At 39.9% G+C, this 16,204-nt stretch overlaps 1 protein-coding gene across 9 annotated transcripts in view; it reads left to right on the top strand.

Moving 5' to 3' along the window:
* ALDH1A2 (aldehyde dehydrogenase 1 family member A2) overlaps window positions 1-16,204 on the top strand; it is a 133,289-nt gene that overhangs the window by 74,328 nt on the left and 42,757 nt on the right. For all 9 annotated transcript variants that reach the window (XM_058737597.1, XM_058737591.1, XM_058737592.1 and 6 more), the window contains 3 exons: window positions 10,685-10,746; window positions 12,761-12,889; window positions 13,016-13,129. In XM_058737597.1, the coding sequence (XP_058593580.1) occupies window positions 10,685-10,746; window positions 12,761-12,889; window positions 13,016-13,129 (305 nt within the window). The remainder of the gene's footprint in view (window positions 1-10,684; window positions 10,747-12,760; window positions 12,890-13,015; window positions 13,130-16,204) is intronic.

Raw genomic sequence — 16,204 nt, forward strand, 5'->3', positions numbered from 1 at the left:
CCTGTTTCAAGGCAGAAATGTAAATTAACAAGACCAAAGGCCCTGGTGTTTTTTTGCATCCCCTCCCCTCGCCGTTTCACTATTAAAACAAAATGTGTTTGGGGCATTTAAATATCTTTTTTAATGACTTATAAATAATCTTAGAAATGAGGTGAAACAGAAGGCTGTACACATAAATCTCTATTTGGCCTAACAATGTCTTGGTTGTCTTTTGCTTTCTTAGGAGAGAAGACCTTGATAAGATAGAGATTTATCGAGTCTCTGATGTCTAATGCCTTATTTTACTCTATCTGGCAAGAGGTGGTGTGTGTATAAGCCTCACTGTTTTCATGTGATGCTCTTTGGAGTTCCTGAGGATGTTGACCTAGGAGTTAGGAATACAGGGCTCAGAAAAGGCTTTCACAGAAGTCCCTCTCACTTTTACTCACACACTGGTGTTCAGCCTGTGAAGGAAAAAAATGGGGAATTTTCTTATATGCTAAGTAGTTTTTAGTTTCCCTGTGTTTTCTTAAAGTGTGTTTAGAGGTGACGTGACTCTCAAGGGAGTCAGGAGAAGGCAGTACCCCTAGGAGGCTGGGGATCTGAGATGTAAGAGCTTTGGCTGTGATGCTCCAAGCAGATGAGGGAAGGACAGAGGCAAACATGAACTTGGCAGCTTTCCTCTCTGTTCCAGGTTTAGGTACATTTGAGCTTGCCTGTTGTAGGCTACTGAGAATTCTGCTCATAGGCCCCTCTGGCTAGTTCAGTACTTAGGGATTCTAGCTGGACTGAACCCGATGTGGGAGAGCATAGGGGAAAATCAGGGAAAGGGGGAGGGGTCATTATTATTCACTTATTTATTCTCAGATATGTTCAGTCAGTCCTTTTGTGTTTGTCATTTGTAACTCCATAATTTATCATCAGCTTGGTTTTGTTCCTTCTCAGGCTTTTCCACTGAAATCTAGAACATAAGGTTATTAGTCTCTAACCATGAGGTCTTCATTGTGTTACATACATTTCTCTGTGAAATACCTTAATTTTACATTTGGAATTACAACATGAAGGAATAATATATATTTGTACAGTACTTGATTGTGTAAACTATTTCACCCCCAGGACCTATGTGATTCTGTGTATGATCCCTGTGAAACAGTTTGGGTTTTAAAAGGTACTCCATTTTACAGATAAGAAAATGAGACAGCAAGGATTTAGTGTCTTGAACAAGGTTACATGGCTAGTAAGTGGCAGGCCTGAGATTCAAACCCAGGTCTCTACTGGAGGCCCTCTTCTTATGGAGACTGGTTCAGCAGGACAGGATGATGAAGAGGCCAGTCACCCTGGTGAAGTCTTTAACCCTCTGAAGGTTTTTAGATCAATATGCTTTTTATTCTCGTTATTCATGGTAGTTATGTTATGTAACGTCGGCTTGCACACTGAATCAGCAAATACCAAATCGTTGCTTCTAGAGGACATATGGGAGTGAAAAGCACAGTTTAATGAAAAGCACAGTTCTTTCTGGTCACCTGTAAAAAGTAAACTGGAAAACTGTTTTGTTTTGTTTTATTTTTTGAGAAAGCGCTTGCACAGGTGAGAGAGACCACGAGTGGAGGAGGGGCAGAGAGTGGGAGAGAGAGAATCCAAAGCAGGCTCCGTGCCCAGCGTGGAGCCCGGTGCGGGGTTCCATCTCACAACCCTGAGGTCATGACCTGAGCCAAAATCAAGACACGGACACTTAGCCAACTGAGCCACCAAGGCGCCCCAGAAAGTGTTTTTTTAATCTCAAAAATATAAGATTACTTAGTTTCATTGAAGGATATTCTGTGGTTCATCCACTTTAGTATCTCTGACACTAAAGCATGAGAACCAAAAAGAGCAGGAGGAATTACACTATTGTTTCTTTCACTCCTTCCCATTTAGGAAGGCAGGACAGTCTGCCAGCTAATGGGAAGAGCTCTTCCTTCATCTCCTGTATCAGATAACAACTTCAGCCTCTCAGTCATTCACTCTTTGCTTCATACAGTCATTCATTTTTTTGTTTTGTTGTGTTTTATTTGTTTGGGAGCGTCTGCTGTGTTTCATGTCTTGTATAAAGCACTGGAGATACAAAGGTGAGTAAGTAAGATGTTCAAAGAATAGTAAAGAAAACAAGCCAATGGACAAACAGTTGCAATATAGTGTAGCTCATTCAGCTATGGAGGCATGAAGTTCTCCACTGGAGAGGCAGTTCAGCTGGTAGTAAGGCTTCCTGGAGAGGGAAGCGGGACGTACGAGATGAGTGGGCACGTAAGTGAAAATGGAGGAGGCTATCACAGGTGGTGGTAATAGCCTGTACAGAGCATGGAGGGAGGAGAGTACGGTGCGGTAGTGGATCTGAAAGCATAGCCGGGTTGAGAAGACCCTGGGGCTCTGGGGCCTGGTAAACCATGCTGCAAGTTTTATCACAGCAATGATGAGTCACTGAATCATTTGAAATAGACAAATGCCTTGAACCAAATTGCGTTTTACAAGCAGCACTTTGATTATATAATGGGTACTTAGAACAAGGACCTGCTTTTTCCCCTCCGCCTGAAGGGTAGCTTAGAATATTTGGGAAGAGGAGAAGTGGGTTATGGCATTAGCACTTTGAACTCTCCACTGGACAGCTCTTTCTCCCTCTGAATCGAGAGATTCTCCCATCCCTCTCTCTTTCCTCTCATGCAAGGCCCACGGTCGGACATTACCACAGAACTGTGCGGTGTCAGTGTGATTGACAAGGGTCTCAGTGTTGTTCACTTGACAGCACTGGCTTTTATTTCCTGCCGTGGTATTCAACGGAGCTCTTCTTTCTGACCATAAATCTTGTGCTTTGACCCTTTTACTATGGCAGCTCCTAATTATGCTGATAAATAATAATCATTACTGTGATTTATTGATCACTTTGTGCCCATTATATCATCTCTAATCTCATAGCAGCCCTGCAGGGGAAATGTTATTTTCCCCATTTTGGTTATTTTTAACCTAAATGAAAATCCTCTGCTTCTTCTCATGTCCACAGACTCCTTGTGATGGAGGAATGATCCAAGCATGTTTCCAGTTTACTGGGGGAGATTAATTGATCTGCACTACATACGATTTTTCTCTGTTTAACAATTGTTGGTTTTATTGATTTTGTGATATGTAAGCAGGGAAAATGTAGTCCGTGCTTCAAGCTGAATCCTGACATCAAAATGGCCTTAATGATACATTAGAACAAGCTAAAAACTCCACCCAGATCATATGTAATTATTTGTCCACTACACCCCCCCATCAGTTTTACCTTTTAAACTAAAGGAAAGGCTACAGATATGCAAGGCACTGACTCAAATCGTAAGGTGTTGCCTTCAACAGCTGACTCTAGTGTGCACATACAAAGCATGCATATGGTGAGATCTTTTGTTCACTCACTGAGCTTGAGGAGAAGCGGGGTCCTCAGTGGTACCTGAATTGCTGGCGACAGGAGGTTGTGAAGTCGGCCTCACACGTAGCCTCTTTGAGGAGGTTTGACTACAAAAGACCTCCTGGGCCCCAAGGCCAGTCCACTCATTTCTCAGACAAAGAAACTGAGGTCCAGAGAAATCATCTTTTTTTCAAGACTGCATAATAGTGTCGTGGTGGAGTTAAGATATCTTCACGACAGACTCAGGAACGCTTCATCTAACTCCTGAGAAGCTACCAGCATACTCCCAGAAGAATAGTGTTAACATTGCTGTGTACTAGCATGAAGTCTCAGTGATTGTGTAGGCATTTATAGAGCTTATCATGATAGTTGTAAATGTTCAGTGAGGTCTTTTCAGTGTCAGAATACATAGGTATCTGCTAGGGCACATGATGGAATAGCTCATTGTTCCTGCTCTAATCATTTAATACTGGCATCATCAGAGGGGTTACCAGCTCTTCAAAAGGTAACTGTGCACCCAGATTAGAGATTGGAAGATGACCCAGCATTCACTGAATTGTGTTACATATTTTTATGCTATTAAATAAACTCACTTTTAGTGTTAACAGGTATATAAAATTTGCTGCAGTTCTTGAAATACTCTTAGTATTGTAATTGGGATCTAGTTCTTGAGGTCTCTATTAGATAAATTTCTCCTCAATTTCTGGCACATTTTAGATTTTTATGATTTTATTGACAATACAGATTTTCTAAACATACTGTAGTTCATGTAGAGACTGCCAGTGGCAGATATTCCTATGAGAACAAACATTCTGTAAAACAAAAACAAAAACAAACAAACAAAAAGATTATTTCAAGCAATGACAAAATCTGCCCTAAGAAGTAGTGATAGGGTCACTTGGGTGGCTTAGTCGGGCGTCTGACTTCACCTCAGGTCATGATCCCACTGCTTGTGAGTTTGAGCCCCACATCGGGTTCTGTGCTGACACTCGCAGCTCAGAGCTTGGAGCCTGCTTCAGATTCTGTTTCCTTCTCTCTGCCCCTCCCCCGCTCAAGCTCCATCTCTCTCTCTCTCAAATATAAATAAAAACATTACAAATTTTTTAAAAATAAGAACATAGGTAATGATAACTCTGAAGGAATAATACAAATAATAAAGTTGTTCTAAGTAACTGAATAATTGCTGTCTCTTCTGTGTAATTAGACAAGTTCCCATCAAAGAACATAGAACAGTGGCATGATATTTTCCCAAATACAGAAGAGGCTGATTCTGTTCCTCATTTCTAAGGTCAAAGACTTTTCTTTTTTTTTTTTTTTTTTTTTTTTTAAATTTTTTTTTTTCAACGTTTTTTATTTATTTTTGGGACAGAGAGAGACAGAGCATGAACGGGGGAGGGGCAGAGAGAGAGGGAGACACAGAATCGGAAACAGGCTCCAGGCTCCGAGCCATCGGCCCAGAGCCCGACGCGGGGCTCGAACTCACGGACCGCGAGATCGTGACCTGGCTGAAGCCGGACGCTTAACCGACTGCGCCACCCAGGCGCCCCAAAGACTTTTCTTAATACAGTTCTAGAAATGGCTCAGTCTAAACATTGTCAATAAAATGTGATCCATAGTTCACCCAGATTAATGGTATAGTAAAGTATTTAATTGTAAGATTTTTATATTCTTCATGAGGTGTAAACATTCAAATATAAAAACACATCAGAGAAGTTGCCTCTTGGTGTGTTTTAAAATAAACTTTTAAAAAACATTTTTTTAATGTTTTATTTATTTTTAAGATCGAGAGAGACAGAGCATGAGAGGGAGACACAGGCTCCAGGCTCTGAGCTGTCAGCACAGAGCTCAACGTGGGGCTTGAACTCATGAACTGTGAGATCATGACCTGAGTTGAAGTTGGACGCTTAACCAACTGAGCCACCCAGGCGCCCCTAAAATAAACTTCTAAGAGAAGTACCTGTTACTCTGTCTTTTTTTTTTTACTTTTTTGAGTGCAATAGAAAAGAGGCTGAGAGATAAAATTCCTATACATGTGATTTTGTGTTTCTATTTTGGTATCTCATCGCTTCTTTAGTTTTCTGCACCATAGTTATGTTCTAACTTGTTGGCTCAGAACGTTTTTCTGGTATTCTCATCAAATACAGCCCTTTCTTTGCTGAGTCTGAGCTCTCTCTGTAATACCCCATATGGGTAAGAAGACCTAAGATCATCGTAGCCTTAAAACGGAGTATCTGAGTTTGGGTGGCGATTTTTTTTCTCTATCAAGCTGAAGCACTTTATAGCACAAAGCCAAAGAAGTGAAGGGAACAGCTTTTTAAGTCATCTTGCCAGATTTAGAGGACATTATTAACATAAAAGGTGGGAAAATGGGCTGTTCCTTTCTCTTAGGGAAGAGTTCTCGGTGTGTACCCTCTTAGGAATATGAGAGAGAGAGAAGTAACACTGTGACCCCTTTGAGTTGACTCTGCTTCTGTGAAGAGGAGAGAGGCACTCAGTCCTGGGCTGCCCCATCTCAGGGGACGTGGTGTTGCACTGCAGTGTTCCCTTTAGATCTTACCTCCTGGAGTTTATGTGAGTTCTCTGTGTCCACATACCAAATCCCCACAGAATCTTCTTCACTCTTCACAAAAGCATTGTCTTTTCCCCCTCATTTGCACTCCATGACATCACATCATACTCTTGATTTTGTGGTTTGTGATACCCGTCTAAATCCAACACTCTGTTCACAGGAAAGTCTTGCAATGTTTCTAAGGGCAATGAACTGCAAGTCTGATGACCCAGATTCAAGTCCAGAAGCCACAGTTTAGCCAGTCAAATCACTATAGACCTTACCACTGTGTGCCATTTTTTTTCTCGACTTAGAAAATATAGATAATAACTGTTGCCCTACCTTTTCCATAGAGTTGTTTTGAGCACGAAATGAGATAAGAATGTGAAAATAGTTTGTAAAGCTTTATAGAAATACATGTGTTTTGTTCTTATTTTAGTATTTTTTAAATATTAAAAAGGTGGATCAGATTCTCCTTCACTTAAACTCCTTGCAGGCAAATGAGGAGAGTTACCAGAGCTAAGCAAACAGTGAGTAAATAGAAATGAACTCAGCAACTATAAAGCAGCTATAAGTCATCATGATACACTTGGAGCCTGGGCTGTAGATCAGAAGCACCATAATCACCTGGGAGCTTGTGGAAATGCAGACTCTCAGGTCCTGCCCCAGGCTTACTGATTCAAAATCTGCATTTTAACAAGCTCTCCAGGTTCTTCATGTACACATGTAAATTTGAGAAGCACAGTGGCCTGTCCCACCTGGCACTGGAGCATGCAAGGTGATTCCACACAGTAAAGTAGTGAACATTTTTTATCTGAATTATTTGGTTTGAAGCAAATATTGCTAGCTCACGAAACCTGTTGCGTCATAGATGTTTTTAAGATGAGTCTAACAAGTAGCTATTTACATATTTTTAAAAGCTGATTTAACAAACCTTTAAGTAATAGAGTAAGTGATACTTGGATGCGACAGAAATTATGAGGGTGTCTCTCAAGTGATTGGCCTTTGGGTAATGTCAGTGTAGAAGCTGGGTGGGATTCAGGGCAGGGCCATAGTGCTGGAAGGACCTGTGGTGCCACTAGCCCTAGCCAAGGGCCCACGTAGAAGGCATAGCTCTCACGATTGCCAGGCATCCTAGGTCAGACTAGGGGTGTCCAGAATTATCTTCCACTAACCAGATGAGAATACAGACTCAGCTCAAGGCCAGGGCCCCTTTCTGTCTTTCACTCAGGATTTTTTGAGGAAGAGTTCAAGCACCAAAATACCCTTTATTTCTTTATTTCCTGCTTAGAGGAGCTGTGGGGATAGAAGATTCTCTAGTCCATTCTTTGTGCCAGCCTTTAGCTAAATGTCAAGTCTGTGGACAGTTCATCCCAGAAGTGTTCACTCCCCATAACTCAGTTTCTCCTGGGACACACTTACAGAGTCAAGTTCAATTCCTTATGAGGCCAGCTTTGTAAGATTTTGCCTACTTTTTTTCTCTTCTTTCATTTTTTCAGTAACTTTCAAAATTATGTAAGGAATACAACTAAATTCTCCAGTCATTAGAATGTAGAGGGGACACGCTCCATCTGAACCGCTCCAGTTTCCCACATGTGCTGCCCCTGGAAACGCCTGTGTTGTCCTTTAGTTCAGGTTCCCATCTTCTCAGCCCATTTGCATGCCTTCTTGACCTGACACTGATTCTGTCATCTGTGATTATCCATCCGAAGCCATCACCTTGGCCAAATTACAGTTGGGAAGGATTTCCATGTGAATGAATCCCTCTAGCCTCTTGATAAGGGTTATTGCTCTTCATGAAAAAGCTTCCAGGAGGAAGAGCCTGGCATCATATTTATATCTTCCATACACACAGAGAAGTGAAGCAGTAAAAGGTATTGATATTAAAAGAAAAAAAAAAAAGAACCTTTTCAGAGATCTTAAGTTGAAGAAGGGTAGTAACTTGCACTTTTGTAAAGAATGATGTCTATGAGGGGGTGCCTGGGTGGCTCGACTTCAGCTCAGGTCATTATCTCACAGTTTGTGAGTTTGAGCCCCATGTCAGCCTCTGTACTGACAGCTCAGAGCCTGGAGCCTGCTTCTGATTCTGTGTCTTCCTCTCTCTCTCTGCCCCTCCCTCCCTCTCAAAAATAAATAAACATTGAAAAATTAAAAAAAAAAAAAGAATGATATCTGAAACTTCTTGAGTTGTCTGCATGCAAAGCTAAGATATTTGATTTGATTTTTAAAATATCATTCAGACTTATTGTCATCCAATGGCAGTTTCCACATTTGGGCTATTGTTTATTTTAATGGAGATATGTTCTAAAGTAATTTCTATAGTTGTTGAATGCTTGCATATTTCCTAATTTCTTCCATTTGAATCAAGATATGTAAAGCAAAATTCAGGGACAAGCAGCAGATTAGGAAAAAACTTCACGTATACATGTGACAGAGACCTGATTTCCTTAATATACATATGTAGAGTCCTTCAAATAACCAAAAGGTTGAATGACCCAATAGAAAAATGGCAAAAGATATCAATCTGAAGGAAAAAAATTGAAAATGGCCAGTAAACATGAAAAGCTTTTCAAGCCAAATATCTACCATTCGTCACAGATCAACACAGGTCGCCAGTTTGCACCTGTCAGGTTCACTGAAATTAAAATGTTTGAAAAATCACAATGTTGAAGGATAGGGAAAAATACCATGTTGTTGGAGTTACAAATTGTGTGACTTTTAGGGGCACCTGGGTGGCTCAGTCAGTTAAGCATCCAACTTCGGCTCAGGTCATGATCTTGTGGTTAGTGAGTTCGAGCCCCACGTCAGGCTCTGTGCTGACAGCTCAGAGCCTGGAGCCTGTTTCGGATTCTGTGTCTCTCTCTTTCTCTGCCCCTCCCCTGCTCGTGTGTTCTCTCTCTCTAAGAATAAGCATTTAAAGATTTTCTTAAAAAATTGTGTGACTTTTCTGAAGGGTGATTTGGCAGTATTTATCAAAATGTAAAATGCATATTCACTTTAATCATGCAGTTCTCCAGATATGCAAAGATCATATACAATGAGGCTGTTTAAAGCATTATTTATATTAGCCTAAAGGGAAAGCAATTTCTGTGCCCCTCAGGACAGTTCACAGCAGTACGGTTATGCAGTGTGCCAATGGAATAGCATTCAGCAGTTGAAAAGATGTGTAAGCTATATATGAAAACACGTGAGAAAAAATACAGAAGATTGTGGGTAATATGATCACATTTATATTTTTTAAAAAGGCGGGGCAGAAATAAAAGGATGCTATATATACTTGTATGTGAAAAAAAGTTCTGTGAAAAGACCCAGAAGCAACAGATTGCTGCAGATTCTGGGAAACGAGGTTCAGGGGAGAGAGACCTTCAATTATTTTTAAATGCATAATTTTGTATTTAATTAAAACAATTCTGTGTGAGAACTATGAGTGGCTTAGTTATGTTGAGAGACAATGATAAACCATCACATTCTTTCTCTTCCCCCAACCCACGCACTCCTGTCCCTACTTCATCCTTAATAGGAGTGTTCGTCACGAGTAGTAACTGAGGGCCTTCACTTTACTGGGAACAACTTTTGAGACAGAAAACAAATATGAGGGAAGTGGCCACAGGGTTGGCAGGTGAGGGAAAAACAAAGACATTGTCCAGTACCAGCACTGAAGAGCCATATGCTAAAAGCAAGCCATTCTTTGGTTATTTCAATTAACCATTTAAAATAATTCAGATAAATATAATGGCATTTCTCTAAAGAAAAATTTGGTTTGGATTTCCTGGGTAATTATTCCAATTGCCTATTGCTCCTATAGGGAAAATAAGGTTATTAAATTGTCCTCATTTCCATGGCTAATTTGAGGGCAGAGTCTTTGGGTTTTTGATGGAATCTTCTTTGAAGCGGACTTTTGACTTCTTGAAAGATGCCTGAAGATGTCTGGCTTCCCCAGGGCCCAGAAAGTCTGTTTTGACACCTGGATTGAGTTACAAAAAAGACCTTACTTTTACTACTCACCTTTTCTAGTTGCCTGCCATTTTAAATTTACCCAGTAACATGTTACTTAGTTTTGTTTTTGTTTTTTTAATAGTGCAGAAAGTTATTTAAAATGTTAAGGTACCTCAGCTTTTAAAGAACTGTTTTACATTTAAGTGTCATTTTAATTTTTTTTAATTGTTTAGAAAGTTTTATTTATTTATTTTGAGAGAGAGACAGTGCAAGCAAGGGAGGGGCAGAGAGAGAGGGAGAGAGAGAGAATCCCAAGTACGCTCTGTGCTGCCAGTGCAGAGCCAGACGCAGGGCTCGAATCCATGAAACTGTGAGGTCATGACCTGAGCCGATTCCAACAGTTGGACAGACGCTCAACCATCTGAACCACCCAGGCACCCCCATTTAAGTATCATTTTAATACTTAACATAAAATTTAGAACTTACTGTTTTCTACTTCCCAGCCCCCCTCTTCCCATATTCTCTCCCCTCCCCCCACCTCCTCAGAAGACTGCTTCTAGTGTCATAAACTTGTCTTTCATTTTGCCTTTAAGGTTCCCTCATCAGTACCCTGGGTGTCCAGGAGCCATATCTGGAGCTACCCCAGGCCAAGTGATAAGCTCTTCTACCAGCTTTCCTATATGGTTGAGTAGGATGTTTTCTCAACTTTATTTCTGGTTTTGTGGTTGCCACCCAAATTCTCCCTCTGCGGGTTTTTTTTTTCCTAATCTGAATTCTCTTGTAGTGATCTTGCCCATTTCTTTCAGATGGAGATTATTTTACTTTTACAAGACATGAACCCATAGGAGTGTGTGGACAGATCATCCCGGTGAGTGTATCTCCTCACGCCTCATATTTATTTTCGTTTGAACCAGTTCTCTTAGAGATACATAAAACATGGACCTCAGGAGGTGTGCTTTCCATTACTGGGGGAAAAAAACTGAGCTCATGTTGTTGACATATCTTTAACAGCCTCCCTGCAAATGCTTATTTGAACAGGTTAATAGGGTTTCGGCTCCGTTACCAGGAGTTGAGTTCTCAAGCCGTGGAATTCTCATGATTAAAATAAGCAAAGCAAAGCCCAGTGTATTAATAACCTGCCCTTGGTTATGGATGTCCATTCTGCTTATGGAAAATTAATGCTTTGTTATATTTGCTTGTTTATTTTTTAGAACTATGACTCACCATCTTTCCAGGCATATTGTTTTATATGGTCTTTTAATCCCATTCTTTCCCACTGTTTCTTTTCACAAGAATCTAGATAGAAGACTGTACAGAAGACACAGCAGTACAATTAACGTCACGGTCATAATTGAAACCATGCCGGGCTGTTGTATGTCTTGTAAAGGGAAATAGATGTAGTGCTTAGTGTTTGGATTGGAACATTAAACATTGTCTTTTTTTCCCCCTTTCTCTCATACACAGCCTTGGCACTGTACAAAACATCACCGAATCTTCCAGCAGTACTAGTAATCATTCTGGCAAGGATTTCAGGGGAGGCTCAAATTAAACTCTTAAAGCATAGACAAGAAATTTTCTCTTTTCAAAATATAGGAGAAGGTAATCTTTGGCTTTGGGGGCCAAAGATCTTTGAGAGGTATTAGTACTTTTTTAACTGATCTGCAAGCTGTGGGTTTCTGTGAAATTTATTAGAGAATGGAAGAGAAAATGAGAGGTGGGTGTAAGTTCTGCTGCTCCTGTACCACCCAGGGTAATCCCATTTGGATCAGAACAGGGGTGAGGTCTGTCACCTCAACTGCAGGAACTCAAACCTGCTCGCCTTGCCCTTCCCCACACTCTTGGGGCTCCAGCTTTCACTGCCAGGACAAGAGCCACTTGTCAGCCAGCTCAGGCTCAATTACCACACTCCAAGATTTATATACTGTAGATGGAATTAAAACATCACTGTGGACTCCCAAGTTTATAAACAACCAAGGGGAAAAGAAATTGGGTGTTTGGTGAAGGCAAGACACTTGTATATTTTTGCAAGCTTGCCAGGGCCAGTGGGAATCTCTCAAGGGTGGCAGCTGAGATGCTTCAGGCAGAAACACATTGTGGTCAAGGGCTGAAGCAGGGGACCAGGATTTCTGTCTTCTTTCTTAATGAAACTATCAGTGACACCTGATAGTACTGAGGTTCATCCCTGTGCTTATGACAATACAAGCTTAATATGCTTTTAAAATCCCGTTAAACCATTTTAGGCCCCCAGTTCAGATATTCAACATACAGTTTTCAGTGTCCGTTAGTTTTATTTTGCAATAGAAGGGAGACAAGTGAAAATTGTTGCATCCTCATTAGTAAGTGTGCTTTCTTTTGTGTATGTTTTGTGACACCACATGTCTGTAAAGAAAAGGCACTACCTTGAAATACACGTTAACTTAAATATAATTCACACCTGGAGTTTTCTCATCTCACTCTTCCACACTGAAGAGCTCTCAAGCCAGTCTGAAATTCCTGGTGCAAAAAATCACAAATGCAAGAGAGAGTTTTCATAGACAAGTACTTAACTGGAGCCAAAATCCGATTTTAAAAACATAAAATGACAGCAATGAAAAGCCAAAACAAAGCAAAGAAAAAATTCAGACTCCCCTTTCGCCAGGAGATTTCTTTTGGTAGTTGGGCAGTTGGGATATAATAATTTGCCCAATAGAAAAGGAGAGCTTTTCCAGGTCGGTCCTATTCTCTTCTTAATGAAGTAATTAAAATATCCGAACATCGATACTTGGTGGTGGGACAAGATTTATGTTGAGGCCTCGTCTGAGAAATCTGAGCAGTCACAGCTTGAAAACAAAACAGTAGAGGAATATTTTTTCATTTATCAACCTTGAGTTTCTTCCTTTCAGTGGAACTTCCCCCTGCTGATGTTTGCTTGGAAAATTGCTCCAGCTCTTTGCTGTGGCAATACAGTAGTTATTAAACCAGCAGAACAAACACCGCTCAGTGCGCTCTACATGGGAGCCCTCATCAAGGAGGTAAGAGAAACCAACCTTGGGAGTGGCTCCCACTCCCCTTGTAGTTGGGGCCTACTGGAGCATAGCCGATTTAATGTGCTTCATCAGCTTTCACAAGCCACGTTTCCTCCAATTCTGTTTTGTTAGGCTGGCTTTCCGCCGGGAGTCATCAATATTTTGCCAGGATACGGGCCAACGGCTGGGGCGGCAATAGCTTCTCACATTGGCATAGACAAGATTGCATTCACAGGGTCAACTGAGGTAGGTACCTGAGAAACCATGGGTCAAGGAACAGTCCTGCAAAGGAGTAGAGGGTTTGAAAGAAAACTGGGTATGTTATCTACAGGCTGGACACCAAAAGAGCAGCGAGTACCCAAGCCCTCAAAGGGGCAGCATTGGTATCATAGCTAGAATACTCGCGAATGTCAAAGTAAAGTTGTGCGTTGATTTTTTGATGTTGCAGGTTGTTGAGTGTTTTTTTTGTGTGATGCCATCTTTATAAACCTGTCCCGGGAGGGGTGGGGAACCCTATTATATTTTGAAATAAAAGGAACACTTATCAGAGGCAAAAAGAAACAAACAAAATCTGTCCCAGAAGCTGGGGTTCTAAACACTTTTTGGAGTCCAGAGCATTAATGGCAGAAGCAGGTTAAGAAGCTGGAAATCTAGTCTCCAGTTGAGATTAAAATGGGAACACGGTTCTCTCTCCTCATTATTTCACCACATCCTGTAGGTGCCATTGGCAACTGTAACTGTGTCCACGAGCCATAGGGATGGTAAAGAGCAGGGGGTCAGACAACTTCTCTTGGAAAAGGCCAGCTAGTAAATGTTGTAGACCTTGTAGGTGGTACGGTTTCTGTTGCGACTACTCCACTCTGCCCTTGTAAAGCATGAAGCAGCTGTAGGAAATGTAGAAGCTGAGCATGGTGACGGGCTCATAAAACTTTCTTTATAGATCTGAAATTTGAATTTCATATAATTTTTACACATCCCAAAATATTAATCTTCTTTTGATTCCCTCTCCCAACCATTTAAAAACACAAAAACTGTTTTTAGTGTGCAGGCTTTACTAAAGTAGGCAGGAGGCCAAGTTGGGCTCATGGGCCATAGTTTATTGACCCCTGATACAGAGTCATAAGTCTGCTTAGAAAAATTTTTTTATAAAATGTTACTACCAGTGTCTTAGATTCAAGTAATAGAGATAATCAAAAAGAGAGTCTGATTCATTGTTTCAAGTAGAACTTCACAGATGACATCACCTTTGAATAAACCATGTTTGTAGATCTCCAGGAACAGTGTGCCACCCAACAGAAATACAGTGAGAGCAACATTTGTAATGAAAAATTTGCTATTAGCCACATTTAAAAATTTTTGAAACAAGTGAAATTAATTTTAATAATTATTTTATTTAATCCAGTATATCTAAAATACTCATTTCAATTTATGGTTAATATAAAAACATCATTGTCACAGTATTTTGCACGCTCTTTTCAGTTCAAAGTCCTTGACATCTGGCATGTATTTTACATTTACAGCACATCTCAATTCAGTCTAGCCACTGTGTGAGTGCCCTGTCACCACATGTGGCTAGTGACTACCATGCTGGATGGCACGGGCCTAGGGGCTTGATTATATCAGTGCATTTAATGATACTTGGTTAAATTGACTCATGTAAAAAAATGTCCATAAGAGATTGGTTAATAAACCTGAGTATTAACTTATAGTTAGAGAATCTTGAGTTTTCTGTTTGTAAAGAGTTAATCTTGTTTCCAAACCTTTTATTCTAGTTGTACTCAATTATAGTAATTCGCAATTTTAATGAAATATGTAAACCAAAATGTGAGTGTGAAAGGAAAATATAGTTCCTATTTAAACTAAGTCTAGTGTCTTGAAAAGATTTGCTAAGAGCTAGATGCCTTAGAAACTGCAGTCAGTTAGGACTGGGCAAGGCAATAATAAAAAAATTGGGGGAAAATATAATGCTAGATAGAATGTGCACCCAGATCGTTTTGCAAATATTTTTAAGTCTTTGCTCAAATTTCTTTTTTAATTTTTTAATGTTATTCATTTTTGAGACAGAGACAGAGCATGAGCGAGGGAGGGAGAATCTGAAACCGGCTCTAGGCTCGGAGCTGTCAGCACAGAGCCCTTACACGGGTCTCGAACCCGCAAACTGTGAGGTCGTGACCTGAGCCCAACTCAGACGCTTAACTGACTGAGCCACCCAGGCACCCCAGTCTTCATTCCACTCTAAGGAAACTGAAACCAGAAACCTTAAACAGTATTTTAGAAGTATGCTTTCATCAGAAAGGACAGGTGAACCTATAATTAAAGTTCTTAGTTCTATATCAAAAACTAGAGAATGAATTAAAATGAAATACTTAAGGATCTTTCCCTGCTTCAACCTCTTTATATTAACCAATCGGTGGTCCTGATTGAGTCAGTTAAGGGCTTTCTAGTATAATGTATTTTTGTAAGTTTATTTATTTTGAGACAGGGGGTAGGGGCAGAGGGAGACTCTGCGCCATCAGGGCTTGAACTCACAAACCCTGAGTTCATGACCTGAGCCGAAATCCAGAGTTGGATACTTAACTGACTGAGCCACTCAGGCGCCCCTGTAATATTTTTTTTTAAATAAAAATGAGATTGTAATATATAAAATGAGATATGGCACCTTGTATGTCAGTACTCATAGATCTCTTTTATTCATTTTAATAGCTGAGTAGAATACTCTTGCATCAGTTTATCATAGTTTAATTAATCCTTGCTAATGTACATTTCAGTTTTTTGGATTTTTTTTCACTTTTTTTTCTCTATTATACAGACTACTGAAATGAAAATCTTTGGAGATCTGAGTGAAATTTTGTTCATATACATATTAGACATTCTACTAGATAACAGTTTAAAAGTGAAATTATAAAATAAAAGGATGTTTATGCTTTAATTTGCTTATTACCAAAAATGCATTAAGAGTGATGTTTCATTTATAAGATCTCATATATTAAGTATGTTAATCTTTTGTTCCTTGTAGGATTTGCAAATACTCTGCGAATATTCTCAAATATTCTCATATATTCTCTTTGCTTTTATTATTTTCTTTTTAAATAGAAGTGTTTGCTCTGCACAAGTTTTTAATTTGTCTCTAGTCATATCTTTCATTCTTTTCATGGCTTCTGGGTTTCCAGCTGTCTTTAAAGAAACCCTTTTAAGATTATACAAATGATCCTTAATATTTTCTTTTATAGTTTTGTTTTTGTTTAAATCTTTAACTTGGTTGGAATTTATTTGCACATGTAATGAAAGATGAGACCTAAGTTTGTTTATTTTTTTATTTTT

The sequence above is a fragment of the Neofelis nebulosa genome, chromosome 7 (genome assembly GCF_028018385.1).
Source record: "Neofelis nebulosa isolate mNeoNeb1 chromosome 7, mNeoNeb1.pri, whole genome shotgun sequence".
NCBI lineage: Eukaryota > Metazoa > Chordata > Mammalia > Carnivora > Felidae > Neofelis > Neofelis nebulosa.